General features: G+C 33.7%; 1 protein-coding gene across 6 annotated transcripts in view; it reads left to right on the top strand.

The window, feature by feature from the left end:
* The window catches only part of RALGAPA1 (Ral GTPase activating protein catalytic subunit alpha 1), a 130,786-nt gene that overhangs the window by 94,506 nt on the left and 12,477 nt on the right, over nt 1-23,803 (top strand). For all 6 annotated transcript variants that reach the window (XM_014071096.2, XM_014071097.2, XM_014071098.2 and 3 more), the window contains 2 exons: nt 6,502-6,660; nt 10,146-10,273. In XM_014071096.2, coding sequence (XP_013926571.2) covers nt 6,502-6,660; nt 10,146-10,273 — 287 coding nt within the window. The remainder of the gene's footprint in view (nt 1-6,501; nt 6,661-10,145; nt 10,274-23,803) is intronic.

Genomic DNA, 23,803 nt, shown 5'->3' with positions numbered 1-23,803 from the left:
AGACCTTTTATAACAATCTCAAAAATAAATTGTTTTGCACTATTGGTATTTCTTTTTTCATTTAAAATCCAATAAATTCCACATTACTGACATAAATTGAGAGAGGAAATATTTGTCTTATTACAATGAATGGTTAGCTATCATTAGATTTTAAAACCTTCTATTCTGTACATATATCTTCAGATGTTCTAATCCATTCCGCAGACACATTAATGAGCACTTGTAGAAGTGCAATATTGGAAGAAGTGAGGCAGATTGACCTCAGCATGGAGTTTAATACCTGTAACTGAATTATATCATCAACAGTTAGTACAGAGAAATAGCTATGCCTCTGGCAATTTTCAGATTTGTTCTATGTTCAGTCTCTAATAATTTCCTGTGTTATTATTTAACAGACTTTGTGCTCTAAAAATTTCCACTGATACCTTAAAAACTCCCATCAAACAGCCATTTTTCTTCTACAATTCAAAATGCCTATTTATTTAGATGTATAGACTGACAAACCCAGAGACTCTAAGCAGTATTTCATAACATGAACTCAGCAATTCTGATTGGGAGATTACGGATGTAGCTCAGGCTGAATTAGACGTGTTTCATCTACAGTACCTAAAGATGCCCAGATTCAGGCATCATAGCAAACTACAGTTAAAACAGAATAAGCAAATACATTGGGGATTTTCATTGTTGTAGGAGTGAAACATCATCAAACCATGCAGAATTGAAACTCAGAATCACTCATTCCCATGACAGCTGTTTATAGCAATAGCACTTAGACTTATATACTGCTTCACAGTGCTTTACAGCCCTCTCTAAGCTTTTACAGTCAGCATATTGCCCCCAACAATTGGGTCTTCGCTGGGAAAAGCTCTGGATGTGTTCCACTTCTCAAGTGATTACAAACATCTTGTTAAAGGGACATCATAACAGCATCTGTTTTCTAGGTTTGTGAAATTGTTAGGCTGTTGGTTTGAGCTCCGAGCTTGGCAATTTGGTTGCAGATGTTTCGTTACCATTCGAGAAGACATCGTCAGTGCGTTTTGAATTGTGAAATTGTCTCCTCTATTAGATATTTTTATAGTTTATTTTGTTCCTGTCTTCAGCTAATTCATATACAGTGGCCTCTATATGCATGATAATTTCTGCTAATAGTTGGCAAATTTGAACACAGAACAAAAACCTAATAGATTATTAACAGCTACCTGAGACAATAAAGACTGCTATCCTTCAGTCTTTGTGCATTCCATTTGAATTTTGATCAGATTTCTCTCAATTCTCCATCTCTCTAACTGTTACAGAAACATTTCTCTTCCTTTAAGGAGTTTGCATTTCTGTTGTTGAAATACTAATTCAATATATAAAGAAAATACTATGTATACTCAGAGCAAAAGTGGTACTTCATTGGATTGAAGTGATCCCAAATCATAATTCCACCCTACAGCAAAACATGATCTTTCCTTGAGGTAGTCTAAAGTATTTCCCCAATAGGAAGCATATTTTTGAGCCAGCTAAGGAAAAGAAAGATTCAAATGTGGCTCATCTCATTTCTTCCAGAAAGATCTTAGAAATATTGGAGCCTTTAACATAGAAGTACATCAACTAAAGGAGTATGATTGTCCTGTATAGCATTTAAGTGAAATATTGATTTTTCTGTTCTCCACATTGTGTTCTTTAGTCCAGCATATTTTTTAAAAAAAAGCAATACCTTTCCTTCCAATTTGATTTTTTTAAATGGAATCCAATTATTTTTAAAGTTAAAAATTAAATCATAAAATTTGTATATTTTACTGAATGAACAAAGATCATTTTGCCATGAAACTCATTAGGGAAAAGGAGGAAGAATATCACAGAAACTGTTCTAAGGAGTTTAGCTGAGAGGAGTAAAAAAAGTAATCTCTCGAATAGCTACTGATTTCAAGGGGTATATCTTGATTGCTGATTGCTGAGAGTAGCTGATGGAGTGACTGCTTCCTGCTCAAGAAGCAGAGAGTGTAAGAGGAATATAAGGCAGCCATGTTCCAGGAAGAGCTCACTGGACAAGCACATGTGGAGATATAATGGGAGTTTGATCCAGAAATTTAAGGAGCATATCTTTTTTCTTTTAAGTCAGGAGTGTGCTAACCTCAGAGACTGAGAAAAAAGAAACTACCTTTATTGGTAGTTCCTTCAATAACAAAAGTGAAGGTTAAAAGACAGAAGTCGGTTTGGGATGCACTGCTGGTGACATGTTTGTGTTTCTGCCTGAGAACAGCCTGGTACATATTTGCAACAAATTCAGCCTTGTAACCTTATAGCAGTGCTTGACAAGTCAGAAGACCGAATGGGTAGTGGCTCTTAAGTAATTGTATTTTATCAGATTCAACAAAGGAAGCATTATGAGAAGACCTGACAGAGAATGCAGCTCTGCATGGTAAAGACAATTAAACAAACTTCATTTGCAAAAAGACACGGTATATATTCTGCACAATTGGGAACTGAAATTTATTTCTTCAGGCCCTAATTTAAAAAAACATGTTTTGAAATTAAGGTGGCAGGGAGAGTGTAGGGATTGGTTCCCAGATAGATTAGCATTCAAATTACTATTGTTGAACTAAGCAACTATTACAGAGTCCCAGTATTAGAAAAAAGACTGGTGTCCTTACCACCACACTATAAGTCAGTGAGAAAAAGAAATCAGAAAGTCCCTAAACATTGCAAATGGATATATTTCAGTTCTAAATAAAGAATGGTTCCTTTGCTGAAATATCTCAAAAGTGCTTTTTTTCTTCAAAAGGAAATTCGGCTGGTTTTTTTTCCTATGAGGAAGAAGAAGAAAATGTGTCACTTCACATCCAAGAAGCTTCATCAGTTCTGATGGGGGTGGGGAATGGAAGGACAGGTATTGACAGTTGAGACTGGATGGTGGTAGGATGCAAGGATAAGGTGGTATGAGGGTGAATGGAAGGATTGTATTTCTTTGCAGTCATCTAATCATTAGCACTCTCTAAGAGCTGTTGAGGTTACTTGGGGGTTTATCTATATCCTCAGAGCCACTTGAATCAGGGTGCAATTGGTTGTGGAATCTTCTTGGAACTGCTGCAAGGGTTGCAATGTAGACTGGAGATAGGTAGTGTCTTATTCCTCCCCCTCTATGTTCCATTCTAACATAGATGGATTATTTTACCCTTCTTTCAAACCAATGGTCCTCCCAATCCAAAATGTGAACTTTGCCATCTTCAAAAGAGTGGCTTTTGCCTTTCAAATGCAAATGGACCAATTGCACTTTGATTGAGGTGACCCTGAGAGCACAGATAAATCCCCAGAAAATACCACAGAGATAATCTGCATGATCATGATATTTATTTAATTAATTAATTCAGTTTAGGCACCACCCAATTCCAACTGACTCTGGGCAGCACACAATACAGTACAAAAAAGCCCAACACAAATGAAGATGAGATGTTATATAAACCGACCAAAACAAAAATAAAAAGATGCCCCCAACAAGGGGCTCCACCCACCTTAAGACTTGGAAAAAATCCAGGACTTTGGTTTCCTGGAATGCCAACTGGGCGAGGAAGTTGTGGGTTTCAGGGGGATATCTCTACCAAATATCATGCACCATTTACATGTTGTAGTCCGTTGTGTAATTGTGTAATTTAAATAAAAATAAATGCAATTTTTACATGCAGAAAAAAATAAGTGCATCCTATATTTATCACAATGTCAAATATCTAAAATCAGAATCAGGTATAGATGATTAGAACATTTTAGAGAAATCTGGGAGAACCTATCTCATTTAATCCTCAGACATTTCATTTGCTCTTTGTTGTTAAAGTTTGTAGTGTCACCATGCTTAGATCAAAAGAATTCTCTGAACCTTTCAAAAAAAAGTATAAATTCCTGTAAGTCTGAGAAGGGATTTAAAAAAAAAAAACCAAACAATTTGACGTCAATCATTCCACTGTCCACAACATCTGCAAATGGAGATTTCAGACAACTGACAACTTGCCTGTGGCAGGCCATCCCAGTAGGTTCAGTCAGAGAACAGAACACACAATGCGAAAAGAATCCCCTAATGTCATAAAGTGACCTACAGAGAGTTCTCACCACTATTGATATTAAAGCTGTATGAGTCTATCAAAAGAAAGAAACTCTGCATGGGAGATGTCTCAGAAGGAAACCTTAACTGTCCTGAAGGAACATCAGGGGAAGACTAAAATTTGCTCATAAATACCTAGGACTTCTGGAAAATTTGTTCTGGACCAAAAGACAAATACAGAGTTATTTAGTTGTAAGGCTAGAAAATATGTTTGGCCAAGAAAGAAAGAAAGAAAGCAGCATTTCACCAGAAGAATCTGATACCAATTGCAAAGCATGGTAGTAGAAATGTTATGGTTTACTTTGCTGCAATAGGGCCTGGGCAGTTCACCATAATAAAATCCATTATGAATTCTTCATTGAAAAAGTATATGCCTGAGGATAATGTGTGATCGTCTATCAGAAGATCAAAGTTCAACTGAAAATCTTGTAACATGGCAGTGATCCTCAGCATTCCAGTAAATCCACCAAGGAATGACTAAAAGGAAACTAAGGGTTTGGGAGTGGCCAGGTCAGATCTAAATCCCATCATGCGGATGTAAAGTGATTTGAAACCATTTAAATCATCACACAGCTGAAAATAACCTGGATGGAGGAATAGGAAAAAAGTTCTTCCCAGCCAATATCTGACACTGGTACACGGTTATAAGGAACACTTACTTGTGGTTCTCTACCAAAGAAGGCAATACCAAAGGTGCATTTATTTTTTTGCACAGAAGGAAGTGTGTAATCTATTTGCTATTTTTTTGTTAAAAAAATGATTACAAAGTCCATTTTTCATGTTTTTTTCCAATTGCTTTATATACTGTTAGAATGAAGAGAAAGATAAACGTATGTTTTAAAAAATTATATGGAGTGTATTTACTTTCTCCTTTAGTTTTTTTTCCTTGCTTTTTTTGTTCCTATGCTGTGCTCTGCATATCTTTATTTATGCTAAAAGAGAATTGCATTATGGGTACTTTGAATATATCCATTTTGAGAGTACATTTTCCTCTTCCCCTTTTTTTAAAGAAAAAAGGTTAACAATTTAACTAGGATTGGTAAAAAGTGAAGTGGGTAACAAAAGCACCCTAAACAAAAGCAACTAGCCATCAAAAAATTGTAATGTCCTCATCTCTTCTTTAGATCAGTGGGTTCTACACATTAGTGATAATTTTGGCAAGAGTTCAAGGGTTAATGTAATAGATAAATAAAAGGAAATTGAGCCTGCATTATTTCACTTGTCTTCTCTTTCCAAAACTAACTTACTTAATTTTTTTAAAGTAAATACTTGAATTCTTCTTGCCAGTGTTCTTTGCTTTTACTATTGTTTATTACTTCAATTATACCTGGTATCACTTAGAATGATCTGCCATTTGGAAATCACAGTGTAGCCTGCAGCTTAGTATTAACTCTGGCTGGTATTGTAACATATACAGCATATGACATTAATGTATCAAAATTAAATTTGATCGTCCCTTCTGGTTATATTTATTTCACATTTCTTTTGTATTCAGTTAACGTAAACTTATTATGAAAGCTGACACATGATGAGGCTATAAAGGAAGAATGTTTTCAACTATTTCGATTTTTTTTAATGAAATTTCAGATATCTCTGCTTTTCCAGTGCTTGATTTCTTTTCAGTGCTTTAGTAGAAATTGTAACCTGGTGCTGTAACTATAGAAATACTTTTAACTGATCATATTGGTTTATGACAGTTCTGTCTACCAATAATTGCAAAACAAAAACCTTATGTTAAAAAGTTGTTCGTTTAAACATAATTATAAACTATAAAAAGAAAAGTAGTAAAAATAGTTGTTAATAGTAACTGTTGTAGTAGCATCATTATATTCTAGGGATACAGTCTGGTGGTTTACTAAGATCATTTCCTATATTTATTTATTTATTTATTCATTCATTCATCAAGTTTATATAGCCACCCATCTCACACATGTTGTTCTGGGCAGTATACAATAAAATAAACCATAAAGCAAATATTAAAACATAAATAAAATGAATAAAATATATGTTTCTTTAAAAGACTGGGATAAAACATTTTGATATTATATGCAATGTAGCCATCTTGAATGTTTCTTTCATTTCTGGGAATTTCTTGATTAATGTATTATATAGGAACTATTATCCTAAAGGTGCTTTCTTTCAAAAGGCAGCTGAACTTTCTTGTTTTGCTAGAAGATGTTTCGCTTTCTCATCCAAGAAGCTTCTTCAGTTCTCACTGAATGGTGGAAAACGGAAGGATTTATATTCCTTGCAGTCATGAAGAACTGAAGAAGCTTCTTGTATGAGAAAGCGCAATGTCTTCTAGCAAAACAAGAAAGTCCAGTTGCCTTTTGAAAGTAAGCACCTTTGGGACAACTATGACCTGGACAACTGAGAATCTCCATAGACATTTGGGAACTACTATGTTATTTCTCTTGTTTCAGCTTAGGCATTTAGGAAATGATGAAGTTCACATTGTCTGGTCAGAGCATATTCGAGACTATCGAAGAGGAATAATTCCTACAGAATTTGGAGATGTACTTATTGTTATATATCCAATGAAAAATTACATGTTCAGTATTCAGATTATGAAAAAACCTGAGGTATGTTCCAACTATTCCTATTCAGCTAAGACGTTTAGAAAATGATGTTCACACTGTCTAGTCAAAGGATATTATGGATTTCAGAAGAAAACATCATTTTTATAGAATTTGAAAATATATATTCAGTGAAAAATTAATATGCTCAGCATTAAGAATATGAAAAAATAAGGCATCTTCTAATGATTTATGCTATGTCCATCAATAGAGGATGAGGTGCTGTGCTGTTCCTGAGTTGAACATCTTGAAGAGTTCATCTTCAGCACAGATTTCAACAGATTGTTTGGGCTATAGAACAATGGCACTAGTATTGTTTTTGTAATTAAATAGCTGCAGTTCAACAATAGCTATGGATAACCAGAGCATATATTAGTGAGCTTTCTCTGTTGTAGTATCTGGAACCTTCCCATCTGAGAGTTGTAGCCCTCCCCCGCACTTTTTAAGGAACCTTTAAAACTTGGGTCTGTTTCCAGTTCTGAGTGAGAATGGATTGTAGATCCCTTGCGGGGTGTTTCAATTTTTTATTTCATGGTTGTTGTTTTTTCCAAAGCTTCCTTTGGATTATACCGTGTTTCCCCAAAAATAAGATAGGGTCTTATTTTCTTTTGATCCCTGATCCCTTGGCTGTATTTTCGGACAGGTCTTATTATTTGTGAGGTGCGGGAGGCCGCAAGCATAGTCACTCATGACTGCTGCTGTGTTGCAATATTTTCGACGAGGGCTTATTTTCATGGGAGGACTTATTTTAGCGCATGCACTCAAAAGCCCGATGGGGCTTATTATCTAGGAAGGTCTTTTATATAAAAAGTTTTATTTTTTATTTTTAAACAAACATAGACAGACAAAAACATAAAACATAAAACATAAAAACATCTTCCATTACATACAGTGTGTCGATTGGTTACAAGGTTTTTGTGCATCCTTTCCATAGTCATCACTTAAACTTTATATAAATTGACTGACATATTGTCAGTCAAATACGTTTATATACATTGTTATTATAGTACTTCATTTATTTGACTTTCACTATTATGTCCTCATTTTAAGCAAAATATTCTAAATATGGGTTCATTTATATTGTCGTAGTTCATTACATCATCTTCAATATATCCAATAATAAAATATACCCTATTCTGATTCATTTTTGGTAACATTCTCTAATATTTTTCAATTCCATGTGTATTTTTGTAAATCTAACCACAGATAAGATAAATCCCATATCCTATAAATTTATTTATCTTCTTGTTCTCTAATTTCATATGTCAACTTACTCATTTCAGCACATTCCATTGTTCATATCATCAATCAAATATATAGATATACAATTATTATGATTATAAAACATTCATTGAGTATAACTATTATTACCTCCCTTTTATGTGAAGCATGCTAAATTTAAAGTAAATTATATATTATGGCATTTCATTACATCATCCTGGAATCATTCAATGATATTACATCTTTATATTCTCACTTGCAGTTTATATAAAATTCCATATTATCCCTCTAGTATATATAGATACATTATTATCATTGTTAATCATTTATTCAACTATAACTATTATTACTTTATCTTATACATAATACTCAAAATTTAACTTAAGTTTAACTTAATTTTCGTTGTAATATTTCATTTTGTCATCCTGTATCCTTCCAGAAATAGTGCCATCCAATATCTCTTGCCATTTGTAAAATCTGTATTCTAGTTGTTTTCTTAGTAAATCTTATGTGGCCTTCTCTTAGCAACTTATTGTTCATTGCATATCTTTTAAAGGCTCGAAACCCTTCATCTGTTCTTTTCATCAGCTTGTCTTTGGTTATCACTGGTGCTTCTGCCAAAGGTATTCTCTTTATCTCTGCCAAATTTTCTCCCCTTTCTTCTTCCATGTTTTAAGGTCTAAGATAGAGTTCCAGTTCATCAACGTCTCATATATCAACAGTTTTCTTATTCCTTTGTTCATGTTTTTCTGCAATTTTTTGAATTCTATCCTCAAATTTCATCATCGTTTTATGGATATTCTTGGTTCTTCCTCCCATTTTTTCTACTCTTTGCTCTATAATCCCAAGATTCTTTTCAATGTTTTCTGTACCTATTAGCTTTTTTGGATTCCTAGCATATTTTTTTGCAAAATTCTTTTTCTTCTTCCTGTTGCACCATTTTTCCAAGTTGTAAACACTGCCACTAAAACATCCAAGGCTTATTGCTAAATGTCAAACGAATTTACTATAGTCTTTCAAGTCCAAGCTTTATCTTTACTCCAGTCCAGCTACTGATAATATTCCAAAAGAACACCTGTATAAACAACTCGTGCTCTTCCCACTATTCCTTTCAGTAAACAAAATCTAGGACTTTAACACATAACATATCAGTCAAATGATCAAAGGAATTAGTGTTTCCAAGCCTCCAGCCTCTAGATGGCAGTGTTACTTCATTTTCTTCTGCTTTTACCCTTCTCTTTGTTATGAGGTTTAAGGGGAAAAAAATGCTTAAAAGGTAAAATCCACCCAAATGTTAGAAAAAGGAAGAAAGTTCCATCCAATAAAAATGGAGTTAAAAAAAGAAAGATAACACTCTAATTTTAATACAGGCTTAATCCCCCACTTGCTCTCTTCTGTCTTCAATTTTAATTTACTTTAAGTCTTTTGGGTATTATCTTCTCTCATAGTAAATAGTAAAGTTTATCTCACCAATTCCGACACACTCTCCTGCACAGGGGTCTGTCCCAACCTTATGCAGCTTAAAATGGATGCTTTTCTTGTAGCTGGCAAAAAAAGCTTTCTCCTGGATCAGTCAGGGACTTTCTGATGTCCCTGAGATCAGTAAGACATGCCCTTCTCTATCACTGTCTCTTCAGGACGGTTTAGGTCCAAAAAGAACCATCCAGCAACAGAGATTTGACAGCAATCCTGGAGCCCCAAGATTGCATGTCAAGTTGTAGCGACATCAGGCCCCGCCTTCCTTTTATCTAGGAAGGTCTTATTTTCAGGGAAACAGGGTATATTCTGTGTTTTAATTGTTTTTATTATTGTAAGTTATAGTAAGATATGGATGGCCTTTTATACATGCATAAATTACCATTATCTCTTTTAAACATATACTTATATTTTGATATTAATTGCATTCAACAATTAATTGTATGTTAAGGTGTCCACAAACTATTTATATTTTTTTCATAAACAACAATACCCCACATTAAATTTGCAACCTCTACAGCCTTTCTTATACTTTAGCCTTTAAGAGAATTTTTTTTGTGTGATATTATTGCGTATATCAGATTAAGTTTAAAATAAATTTGAATATAAGTAATTATTGAAGCAGGCATTAATATAGAAAGAATTCTCTCTTTTTGAAAATGTTCAGATGGTCATATTGTCATCAAGAAGCAGTATTTTAAATAATTTATGATTAATGAGAGGTTAAAGCTGATTGCTAATTGTTGTAGAAACTACTAATTTAATGGCTGAATTTCTCAACTTTTTGAATTCAGGTCCCATTCTTTGGTCCATTATTTGATGGCGCTATTGTGAATGGAAAAATTCTTCCTATTATGGTTCGAGCAACAGCTATAAATGCTAGCAGAGCTCTGAAATCGCTCATTCCATTATACCAAAATTTGTATCCTTTAACAAAAAGAAAATACTCAAAAACAAGTTCAGCTGAGCATAAAGTAATTTGCTTTCAAATAATCATGCCTAGGACTGTATTGTTTGATTTATATCCGGGGTTTCCATATATTCAGTTTTGATCAATCTTAAGATAATATTGATTAACATAAATTGCAAGAATAAAATGAGATGATAGAAAGATTTGGCTCCAACTTGATTATTTTATTTTATTTATCCAAATTTTTATTAGTTTATCAAAATATAAAATACAAAGAAAAAATGAAAATAGTGGGAAAGTAAGGGACGAAAAAGGGAAAAAGAAAAAGTTTAAGGAAAAGGCAAAAAAGAAAGAAAAGAATTGATTTACTATAGCACAATAGAATAAAATAATAAATACAGTTTCAAATTTTCAATATATACTAGCCATTTCTATTACCATAAAACCCAGCTAATCAGAAAAATCCAAACTCAGAATTTCATATTTTTTTTCAGCCTTATGCTCATGATCCAGAAGTGGTCTCCAAGTGAAAACAAAGTTAACTTGATTTAAAATACTTTATTTTGAATGACTTCTAAACATTTAAAATTATTTGTAAAAATATATTGTTCTAAACTTATTCATCTTTAAATTACGTGAAGAAACATTTTTTGACTACAAACCAATCCATAAATAATTTTCAAAATCAATAGCAAAGGACACTCATTTCACATATGTTATATAAATGCTGTTGTCATATATTTCTGTTAAATTTCATTAATTGTAGTAGTGAGCTGCTACTTTTGAGCTAGTCTTTGCATCTCTTGTCAATGATATTCATTTCTTTATTAGACATAATTATTTCTAGTGAACAGGTTTGTGTTATTTTATTGTTTGGTTAGTATTTTAATTATTATTTTTAATAGAGGATGCTTGGTTGGACATAGTGTAATATGTTAAGGTAAGTCAGGCTCTTTTGGACATTTCCCATGGAGTTGAAACTGGTATTTTATTTGATGAAGTTAGATTTAATTATATGTACCTAGTTTAAAATCTATACCTGATTATGGTAATTAAATACAATTTTAATTTTAAGGTTTTATAAGAGGTCAAAAATACGCATTTTAAATTAACACTTATCTAAAAGATCTTTTTAGCAAATATCTGGAAGATCGTAATACATAGTATAGGCGACAACAATGAATCTTTAAATATCAAAATTCTAACAATTTTACTTAATTATATGATAATAATTATATAGCAATGTCAGCTAAATTCCACTCAATAAATAGTGCTGAGATTCCAAAGCACATATTGTGAAATTTGTGACCATTAAAAATAGTCTGGGACTGCAACATGTCTTGGTTAACTGTATATCAAATGTTGTTCAGTAAATTACAAGTGTATTGATTGGCATATGCTGCCTAAATCAATTGTTCTGACAGCCAAAATTACAGTAATCTGTCAGTATTGATGACTGTCTTTCAGACGTTGGTACCTTTCCTTCATTTGTCTTCTTTTCTTACTTGTTTCTAAAGTGCATTTTCTTGTAAGCATCTTGTATTGTCATGGTAGATACTTGATGGTCCTTTTTTGTCGATTGAAACCAATTTATAGGCTTGATCATGAAATTAGAGATAAAATACAGCACCAGGGAGCATGGGTAGGCAATATTTTGCCTAACAATTGGGTTGCGAATGCAGTTTAAGCTTGTTATCAATCATTTATTAATTAGACGTTGAAAGAGTATGTTTGGTTGTATCTTTATGGTGAGGGAAGTAATGAGTAATTCCAAAGCATCACTTTAAATATCTTTGATTTTAAATTCAATAGAAAACTGTGATTAATTTTAAACTTTTCTCTTAAAATTTGGAATATACTGGTAGGTTGTTTACACATCTTCATTTCAGAGATTTAAAAGGGGTTTTTTTACATTATGCATCTGTATGTCCTAAGGATCATACTGAAAATATGTCATATCACCTTTTCTGCTAACTCTTCTAATCTGTGATTATTTGCACTAAACATAGAGATCTAGTTAGGGATAATTTAACAGGTAACTGAATGAATTCCTCTAAACAAACAAAATTCTGCTCTTTCTGTTTAAAAAGGGATTGACAAATTTGTGAAGGGATAAAACATAAATGAAATTAATATGATGGAGTATACTTATCTATTTTTTCCATTAATGTTTTTTATTTTAATGATTTAAATACACAAGATGTGACTTTTGTGAGATCAATTTTGTTTTTACTTTGGAGAAAATGTACTTATTTTATGAAAAATTGCTAAAATCAATGTATGTATGTGTGTGTATATATATATATATATATATATATATATATATATATATATATAGAGAGAGAGAGAGAGAGAGAGAGAGAGAGAGAGAGAGAGAGAGAGAGAGAGAGAGAGGAGAGTGAGTTTATATTTATACACACACACACACACACACACACACATATATATATATATAATGTTTAGTTAAGACATAAGCGAAGTAAAGAAGGGTTTATACAGAATCTTCTCTTAATACTACCTCTAGTAGAATAAAATCTTGAATTATTTTTTTTAAAAAGCTGACATTATGACAATGTGAATGTGTTCTTTTTTTTAAAGAAATGGGATAAAGGTCATACATTATCCATTTCATTTAGAGTGTGTCTACTTATTACTAGTATGGATTTTTTTAAAAAAACCCTGTTGCCAAGCCACAGTTCCTATCCATCTGTTCTTGCTGTTGTGAAAAGGTTCAATTTTCAGCAAAACCCTGCATTTCACAGAAGGTATGTGAGGTGAAATTTCACAGAAGACATGATGGATCTTGATTCTTAGTGATAAACCAGCAGGGTTGGCATATGGTTCTGCATGATATGGAGGCTTGGGTTCCTTCGCTTTACATTTGTAGTGAGAAGCTGATAAAAACTGGCTCTGTATTGTTTCACTGGACACCAATCATAGGCAACAGGAACTGCCCATTTTAACTCACGGTGGGAAGGAAACCCAGGCACAGTTCACAATAGTACTATTGTCATATTGCAAACTACTCTGAACAGCTTGACAGCTTTTAAAGGAGGGGGAGAGAAGTGTTGCTTTTCAAATTGGTGCTCAAAAGAGTGATGTGAAAAACACTGTGCTGATTTATTAAGATTCTTTCTCTATAATATTATCAGCTTGTAATAATAAACAGTTGCCTGGTTTTTTTTTAAAAAAAAACTATAATAATCATCATATATAGGAATGGCAATATAAAAGGTCAGGAGTTATCAAGTCTCTGGGTTGAACAAATTTTAGTGTAAGAATTTCTAATTAAATCTGTGAAGATATACAATCTGCTATAATCTATACAGATCCATGAGCAAAAATATAATTTAGAACACTTGGATAGCAGTAAATCAGTCTTCCCCATCTTTTTCTTCACTTTAGTTTCCTTGGTGGTAATTGTAGTCTTATACAGCTTGAGGGAGGCTGACCTATGTAACTAAAACATTTATTTTAATCCTATGAATCAGATTGAATATTCCTATTTTTCAAAATTCAGAAAATAAATTCCATTAGTCTTCAAAGAAATATATAGGATATTTTAATGTACTAGAAGAGAAAGGGAAAGATATTGGTAAGTATTCTTAATGTTTCTAGCCTTTAGTATCTATACTGCCTTCGTGAAACAATAGAAATCCAGATTGATAAAATACATAAAAATGAGAGTTGGAGGTGGGTTTTTTTTTTGTTTTTTTTTTTAGTATTTACCATTTATTGGACAAACACTACGTTTTACTTACATTCCATGGGAAGAAAAAATTCCAGTGTAAACAATGAACTGAAGCAGTACTTAACTTGCAATGCTTTCGGGCTTTACCTGGACCATATGCAAAAACTTTATTGCCCACATTGCTATGGGCAATAAACACAACATCAAAAGCAACACAGTTTATATATAAACATAGGTAATTTTTTTCAGCTCTACATAGAGATGTAATTAAACAGTATAAAGCACTCAGGAAAATCAATCTGCAGCTTTATATGCACTACATTGAGATCATATCCTGTACTGTACTGAGTTGGTGTGCCTTTATATACAGAAAGTAGATATTTTGGCAGCAGAAACCCCAAAGTCCTATTTACAGTGACTTCCTTGAATATGAATGAATGATGAATAATCTTCTTTTCTTTGATGATTTAGAATATTTTATTACTTTTTAAGGTACAGAAGAGTTGGATGATTGTCAGAATGGCTCTCTGGCATTCAGAATAATTCAATTGTCTGCCTTTAGCAACATTCATTTCCCAAAATATAGTCTACTGACAGAAATGTGTCAGTTTCTAGAGCCTTGTATAGGTGGTGGCTAGTTATAATTTGCCATTGATATTTACCAAAGTTATAGCATCATTCTGAGGAAAAGCATCCACATCTGTTTGGGATAATTTGTCTACCAGAATTCTGCAACATGGCTGCTTGAACATTATCAATATCAACCCAGTGCCCCATCAGATGCTCCTTTATGATACCATGCATAAACGATAGTTTCAGTAACCACTCTCTTTCTGTTGCTCTTTTCTATTTATATACACCAGTAGTGTCAAACTGGTGGCCCATGGGCTATGCCCAACCCAGTTCCGCCCAGGGAAAATCATCACAATTTGTCACATGTCAGCAACATAATGCTGCGAGTTTGACACCCATGATATACACTGTGCTGTTCAGATAAAAATATTAATATCCTGGCCAGGTCTTAATTTTATGATTTTTTCTAAGCCTTCTTTATTGTCCATTCTCTCTAAGCCAGATATTCAGGGATCAGGATTGTCTCCTAAGCTCCTAAGTAGATATCCCTCTGAGTCAACAGATAGAGCTTTTAATAGTAAAGTTAGTTTGTTATGGCTTAGACAAACTAACTAAAGTTAGTTTGTTCTTAAGCAGTATTTGAACTTGAGAGCCATAACATTTTGAAAATATCTTATCCCAGTACCTGGGACATATCTGGATGGGGAACAACAGGCTTCAGCCAAATCCTGGCAAGACTGAATGGTGTTGAGTTTTGGAGCTTTCCTATTCTCGGACTATGCCATTTTTGGTGCCAAGTAGAGTGGCACTGCCTCAGACAGATCCGATGGACAAACTGGGGATCCTCCCGTACTCACAGCTCCTGCTTTGAAGAGCAGGCTATCATGTCTAGGAGGATCTTTGCACAGCTTCATGTAGTGCACAGTTGCACCTATTCCTGGATTGGGGAGATCTGCTCACTGTCACTCATATCCTAATCACCTCCCATTTGGATTTCTGCAATACGCTAAACATGGGCTGCCTTGAAGACTATGTGGAAGCTTCAGCTGCTGCCAAATGCAACAACATGGACAATTGCCTGCCCCTGGAACAGTACTTGTTACATCTGTGCTCCATGGGCTCCACTGGTTATCAGTTCGCTTCCAGGTCCAATTCAAGGTGCTATTTTGCCTTTTAAAACGTTCAATGGCATGGGGTTGGATTATCTGAGGGACCACCTCTCCCTGATTATAGCTGCTCATCAGTGTAGATGTAGACATTTTGTGGATTGAGCATTCTGGTACATATTTTACCCTAAAACCTGTCTGAACTTTCCGATCCTGGAGTCAAATTATTTGTCCAAAGATTCATCACTATTGCAACCCAAATAAAATCTGTTAACTTCCGATTTTCAGATTTTCAGCTGCATCAAGGCAAAAAAAAATTAAGGTAGTGTATTTGATTTTTCATTTTTTTAAGGGAGTGTATTTGATCATGAGTATAATTGATCGTGAAAAGCAGGAAATTTTTCTAGAAGTCTGCTGACATAAGGTTGTAGGGTCAGCTTCATTTTTTACCAGAACTACATTATTCACCAATTAATATATCATATTTACTATAATAATTTGTTTAGGCAATCAGAACTGAAAATGGTCTGCACAAAATTCTACATCCATTGCAGCCTTTTTGGGTTGGTCAGTATAATTTACAATGTGTAGGAAAGTTCAATTTGTTGTTATTATACATGAGTCAGATTGTAGCTGCCTGGCAAATTATAAAACAATTTCAGTGAATCTTTTTTCAGAGAAAACCGTTATTCTGTCAACAAATATAAAGAGCTTCTTGGAATTTCATGGACTTAGTTTGCTTTTAAACAATATCCAATCAGTATGCTGCATATATTTCACAGTTTGTGGCATACGGGTAACTGTATCCTGAATTGTCAGATGCTCTTTACTTAGACTAAGGATACTAGCAGGAGCATGCTTAAAATAAAATAAGGGTGCAGTTGTTGTAAAATGTGCCAGAAGTGACAAGTATTGTGTCTTAGTGGTAAAATGTGACAGGACTGACAAGTATTGTATTTTTAACATTAACAGAGAAAGCACGTTACTATGTTGGGTGATCTTGTCTTGTCTCTCTCTTATTAAAAATCATTATACAAAAGCAGTGCTTCCCAAACCTGGATAAATTACCCAAAATTGGATAAATGTGTTTTTTCTTTGGGTGATGACACACAAAACCATTACCTAGTCACAATAGGAACATATGGATTGTCTTAAAGTATTTTACCTACATTGAGTAAAAAGGATTTTCTGATAAGTGTTTTAAGTAATGAAGGAAAATAAATTAAATAAAAACTGGTTGATTGAAGGTAGGAAGTAGAGATCAATATTTATGGGTCCATCTGTTGCCAATCATAGCATATGGAAGATAACATAATAGTAAAGGAACATGATATATAAATTGAATGAAAACATTGTTTATGAAATCAAAAGGTCTCTGATCGTATGGAATGGAATTGATGAACGCATACATGGAATAAGAGTAAATATTTAATTATGAATGGAAGAGCTAAACTTTATGCCAGAAAGTATGTATTGTATGTTTTGACAAATTATTTCAGGTTTCATAAAAGCTCGTAGTTGTCACATATTATGCTCCAGTGAATGTGATAAGAGAGTTCTATAAAATGAGTATACGAAGTTATAAATATTATGAGAATGTAAAAAAAAATAGTAAGATTGCTTATGACTGATGAAATGGTAGAGTATGAATCTGAACTGCTTACAGAGTTCTTGTTCAATATTGGCAAAGATTTCTGAGCTTGACCATTAAAATAATTGTTATTTTACCCAAAGAGAACTATGACAAAAGTGAATGAAGAAATTGCAGGGGAATTAGTTTGCTAAATCTGCCTGAAAAGATGTTTGGCAGAACTCTTATTGAAGTGGTTCAAGAGCTGATAATGAGTAAAATTTGGGAAATGCAGGACAGCTTTATGCTTGACCCAGGATAAATCAGTGTTTTGTTCCTGAGCAGGTCATGCCATCTACACATACATGAATGTGTATGCAATTATAGTATAATTGTAGATTTAGAGCAACTGAATATGGGAGTGTTTTGCATAAATCATGGAGTTGGGAATGGAATAAGATGTATGATGTATGTATGATGGAAATAAAGCATATAGTGGAGGCATGAAATACTCTTACCTTCGCTATCGGTTCGGAACCGGGAGCATGTGCACATGTGCAGAGCGTCTGTGATGACATGTGAGCGGAATGAACCAGCAGAATACCACCTCTGATGTAGTGAATAAATGGGATGCTGAGCAATTCATTTAACATTGAGTAAGAAGTAAGAGAAGGACATGAAATGTCTATTTGTTTAATGCATTTTTCAATTAATATATAAGGAATGCTTGTAATGGTATTAGTGGTGCATTGTTTGAGAATACCATGGATGTGAGTGCAGCCAGTGCCATGTTGTTAGCTGACAATCTGAGTGGTTTGCAGCAAATGTTAGACAGATAGTCCAATGCAGTGGGGAGTATGAATTTAATGTTAATAGAGTTAAGACAAAGATAGTTGTTTGGCAGGAAAATAAAGCATCTATTTCAAAATGGCAAAAAAGAGAGCCAATAGTTAATTTTGTGGTTAATATCTGGTCAGTTGCAACAAACGAATGTTTGCTTAAGAATCATACTTCTGCCCTCATTTGAGAGTTGTGTGTGCCAGGGGAAACAGTAAAGTATATATAATGGAAATTGGTTGTTTAAGAAGTTGGGTAAAAGCAGGGAAGGGAATGAGTGGAGAAAGAGATTGAGTCAAGAATGAAAGGGTGTTGTGACTAGTACATTGACATGGATGATTTGGTCATATAGAGATAATGAATGAGCATTGAATTGCAAAGCAGCTGCTTGAAGCAAGAGTGAATGAATCAAAAGGATTTGTAAGACCAAAAAAGTGGTATTCTTTGAATGGAGCTGGTGAAATCCTCAGAGAGATGTGAATTTAGAAAACAGCATATGAAGGAAAATAATATAATTGGTATATATTCATGTGCATAGATCTTTAGATAATAATGCAAGGGTCATATGGTATTCATATGACTTCCTTAATAATTTACTCTTATTAGTTGTTTATTTTAAATTTGTATTGGTAGTGTGATTTAACATGTTTGTTTGTTTGTTTGTTTAATTAAATTAATTAAATTTTATAACCACCCAGCTTAACCAAGTGTTTCTGGGCAGTTAACCATTCTAACAATAAAACAAAACAATTTTTACACCATTAAAATAATAAAAAGATCCCCAAAATAAATAAGAATAAGCAGTAGCCATTAATCAACTACGGTAATAGTAAAGCCATGTAAGGGAACCCTTAACAGATTCCAAGCTCCCTAGACAAAATCTTGTGTTCGTTTTAAAATAAAACTAGCACAAAACATTTGTCAATTTGTGCCCGTGCATTTGCTTTTGATTTCCCATAATTTAGGTAACATTATGACAAGTTGATCTTAAATATAGTATTCCACAAAGTTTCTCACTTCTTTGTCTTTCACATTAAAGTAGATAAGCATAGGATGGCATAATAATACTTTAAAAAGTAAGTTGGAATTGATGGGATAGAGTTGCATGGGCACAATTCTGTGATTCTCTTCAGTTTTTTTCAGTTAACATAAAAACAAAGTAAAACCAAGCCACTCATGCACTTGATTGATTAGAATGTATAAGAGTTCAAACTAAAATTTCTGCTTATATTACTGGGAAAATATATTACTGCTATATTTCATAATAGTAATTCATTGAATACCCATTCTTCCGCTTACCACAGGGGTAAATTATATTTAAGTCAAGATTAATGGATGGTTTTTGATGTTAAAATCCAGTCTCTTGACCTGCCATTCCCTAGAGGCATATAATGCATTAGCTTAAACCAATATGCAGCTTATCAAAGATACTGTGACACAGTCTTAAATGATGGTTTGCTGTGCAAAATTACTGCTTTCTCTGATAATAAAATCACTATTTTGTATTCTTGATCATTGCAATATTAAATAGAAATGTAATCAAATTACTGCACATTTAGATACAGATAGCCCTTAAGTAATTGTGCACTGTAAAATTTCTATATTTATTTTTCTTCATGAAGTCTGTCAGTGTGCATGTTCAGTAAAAATAGGATACTTGGATTTATTTAGCTGAAGTAAAAACTCCCAGCATCATAGAATCCCAGGGCTGGAAGGCACTTTGGAGATCTTCTAATCCAAATCCCTGCCTATGGCAGGACACTTTATATTAACCTGGGCAAATGGTTGTCCAATTTTTACTTGAAAACTCCCAGCGATGGTACACCAACTACTCCAGGAGACCAGCTATTCCATTCATTAATTCTCACTGTCAGGAAGTTTCACCTTTGTTCCAGATTGGATCTCTCTTTAATCAACCTCCACTCATTACTTCTTGTCCTGCCCACAGGAGCTTTGGAGAGTAAATCAACCACACACCTCTGTCACAGTGCCTTGTGTACTGGAAGACAGCAATCATGTCATCCCTAATTCTTCTCTTCATTAGAATAGACATACCTAGTTCCCTTAACTGTTCCTCATATATTTTCTTTTTCTAATTTCAGTTTTTACGTCTAAAACCTATAACTCACCTAGATTTTTTTTCCTTTTACGTTGTTTGTTCTATCTATTATAGATGATAGTGTCTCCTCTGTCTCTTTCCTAGGCCAAGCACAGACAATAGAAAGGAATTAAATTTCCCATGGGCTTTAATGGGGCTTTGCTGGGCCATCTAGGTGAAGAAGGAAAAGAAAATTTTCCTTGGTAATGAAAAAGACAGGTAGCCTCTAGTACTGACATTCTGTTGCCAGAATTTTAGGTATGGCCAAGTATTATATAGGCAGCATTTAGAAGTTGTTTAGCTGATCTCTTCCTGAAAGCTTTCATGCTTAACTTTTATCTTCTTTGAATCTATGATTATGGCTATTACTACTAACAATCTCTTATTAAAACTGTTAACAGGATTTAACATCTGTAGCTATTTTCTAACTATCCCATCTATATCAGTATATAAAGAGGCTTTTGTAAAGTAGATATAGCCTGCAAATATATTTCCAAAAACATATCTTTCATCAAGAAGACTTCATAACAGATTGTTTTTGTAGTTAATAGGTATATATTCTAATAATAGTATGAAATGAGAAGAGTATGGAATACAGTTACATCAACTTTGGCTACCATAATATGGTTTTAAAAAAGTGCTATTTGGTCTGTCAACTGAGCTTTTCTCATATGATTAAAGACAAGCCATACAGAATGATCAGGACTCACAGATTTTCCCCCATTTCTTCTGGAATCGGAAGGACAATTTCTATTTTGTTATTTTCTGTGCCTTCGTCTTTGTAAGAAAAGATAATGCTATCCTTCAATAGTAGCAGTTCTCATGATGATTTATCTTTGCAGCCTCTTTACTCAAACTGCAAGCATTGAAAACAAACTTTGCTTCACTTTTGTCCTCTCTGGATCTATGCACCCTATATATAATAAAATAAACCTTAAAAAGGTTTCATTTAGAGACCTCTGAAACAGGAACATTTTGAAAGCAGGTAGGTGTCTCCACCCTGCTTTTCATAAAGCATTGTACCCATTCAAACAGACTTTTAAAAACAGCTTGTTTTGATAGCAGGCTGTTCTCCTGTGGGCCTTCAGCCTTTGCTTCCTGGCAGCACCTTTGGTGCGAAAAGAGAGTGCTCAATTGGGAGACTATCAGTGCCAGCATGCATAGAGTGATAAGTTAACACACCACTGGGAATTTCTGGGGCCCACCAAGATACTTCACTTCTAATGTGCTAACAAGCTCATTTTTCTACCTCTTGCCTCTTCAGTTATTTTTTTTCTCAGAAGAGCTTAGAAGTTGAGTGCATCAGGCATAATGAAAAGCTCCGTAGGAGGGAGAAGCAATAACCCAATTTTTCCCTTTTCAGCCAAATAGAAAATTAGTTTCTGGTAATACACAAAGGCCAGTATTTTTTGTGCAAGGGGCACTGCTGTGAATCAAAGGACTCTATTAACTGCAGAAAATTCAGCAGCTGTGAATCTCCCCCAATGGAAAAAATGCTTTTCAACAAGTTGTGAGATATGTAGTATTATTTAGACTTCAACCATCAGTTTCATCCTCTACCACTTATATACTGCCTCTTAAAAACAGTACTATATTACTCTTCTGTGTTAAGGCTTAATCCCGTGTATGTCCCACAACCTAAGAAGCTCCACAACAAGGAGGTGTTCTATTTCTCCTTGTTCTACTACTTATGCTATTAGTTGTGATTATTTCAAGGGAAAAAATGATTTGCAGTCTAATTTTATAGAGACAGTTGAGCCAAAGCAACATATAAATATAGTAATCAGGTTTATTATTGCCTTTTCTGATTCAAAGCACTTTTCTCTATGCACATGTTCTATATATAATTAAAGTAACGATCACTGCAGAATCCAGCTAATTATTTGAATATAAAGGTTAAGGTGGAGGGTTCAGTATTTATTGTTCTTTAAATTTTCATTTGCAATCATGAGAGAAATCTTTGCTAGTCTATATTATTAGTGATGGATAAAACAGTAATACCTCAAAAGGAAAAGGAAAGTAAATTGTTATTTCCCCATTTCTAATAAATTATTTGAAGAAATAATGTTTTGCAACTGAGGTAATAAAAGCAAAAATAAAAAGGAAATATATCAAAAATGAAGACTATTTTACAGGTAAGAGCTTGGAATTATTCATTTCATGCAGGAGAGAGGATAATGAAGAGATATTTGGCTGTTTTTCTGTGGTCGATGATATAAGGATATTAAAAAAAAGTATTTTACAGGATTGAAGATACATTGATAAACATCAATTGGTTGACTGTAACTGAAAAATGAATGCAGCCCTGAGGTTGTGGTTTAGGAATGTGTACGTTTAGTTTTTGAAGGTCCCAAAGACAAGGAATGAGTTTTGTATTTTGAGATGAAAAATTTAAGAAAAAGCCAGGAAAAATGAAATGACAATCCATAGCAGACATTCTTTGGTTTGCAAAAGAATAAGCAATTAAAATACTTCTGTGTCATATTCCAGACACAAAGTAGATGACAATTTCTCATGCATGTTTACTTTATGTCACCAGGAGAAAAGAGAAATGGATGGATGGGCAGGTCTATTGAAGTTTGATTGTAGAAGGTACTTTGAATATAACGTGTGAGTCTTTGCAACACTCTTTCTTTTCTTGACGTAGGTAGATTTAAGAAGAGTGGTTCTGTGTTCTAGCAAAAGATCTCAAAATCAACAGGAATGGGATTCTAATATCCTTCAGTGGAATACATTAGCATCTAACCGTTTAGAGCAAGTAGAATTTATTTTCCAATGAAAATTCCACTGTTGACTTTTCATTTGTTTCACTTGCACATTTTAAAACAGGCCTACAAATAATTTTGTTTTATTAGAAGAATAAATTTGAGTGATGTTAAGCATCATTTTGCATACAAAATAAAATAAAATACAGACTGGCAAAGATTTCCTGATCCAATGAATATAGCAAGACAACTTTTGCAAGTTGCATGAGAACTGATTCTAAGCTCAATAAAGCAGCCTATAACACCAAAGCAGCATGATATTTTTTTTCTTGATAATTGTATGTTGCTGCCTGCTGTTTTACATTTTGACAGCCATTTCCATAGCTGCTTTCATGAACACTGGAAATATTCTCTCTTTTTCTCGCTTTCTCTCTGCTAACAATAAAATCAGGGCCTCTGGAACAAGCAGCCTGGAGAGGGTTCTTCAAAAGCAGCACTTCAAGGTACCAGCCTCTTGTCAATAATTTCAGAAAGAGGAGGATGTAGGACAAAGGCAAAGAACGAAGACGGTGCTTTTCTTTTGACATGCTTGGGATCTTACTTTCTTAATCAGTGTTCAGGGATGCTATTGGATTTTTTTTTCCCTTATGCAAAATATTTTAATTTGCATTTACAAATGAAATTCATTACATGCTTTCATTCTGGATTGGTTTTGAAAGTTTGTTTTCTTATTTATATTTAAACTGAAATCTTGCACTCATCTGCTACTAACGTATAAGGAAATATGTACAGAATTTCAGTGTCAAATCCTATTTTGAGAGGATGGTGACTTTAAAATAAAACTTTTTTATAAGCTAAGATGCAGGCACCCAAGGTAGTTTGAAAGAGGTTTGGTTATACTTGTATATGCTATATTTTATCTGAAAACTGCTGTGTAATGCAGAAATATATATGTGGCTTGT

Source organism: Thamnophis sirtalis, unplaced genomic scaffold (genome assembly GCF_051295495.1).
Source record: "Thamnophis sirtalis isolate CommonGarterSnake01/CBP01778 unplaced genomic scaffold, rThaSir2_p1.2 scaffold_1, whole genome shotgun sequence".
Classification (NCBI taxonomy): Eukaryota; Metazoa; Chordata; class Lepidosauria; order Squamata; family Natricidae; genus Thamnophis; species Thamnophis sirtalis.
Note: the sequence above shows the minus strand (reverse complement) of the source record. Positions and strands in the feature narration are given on the sequence as shown.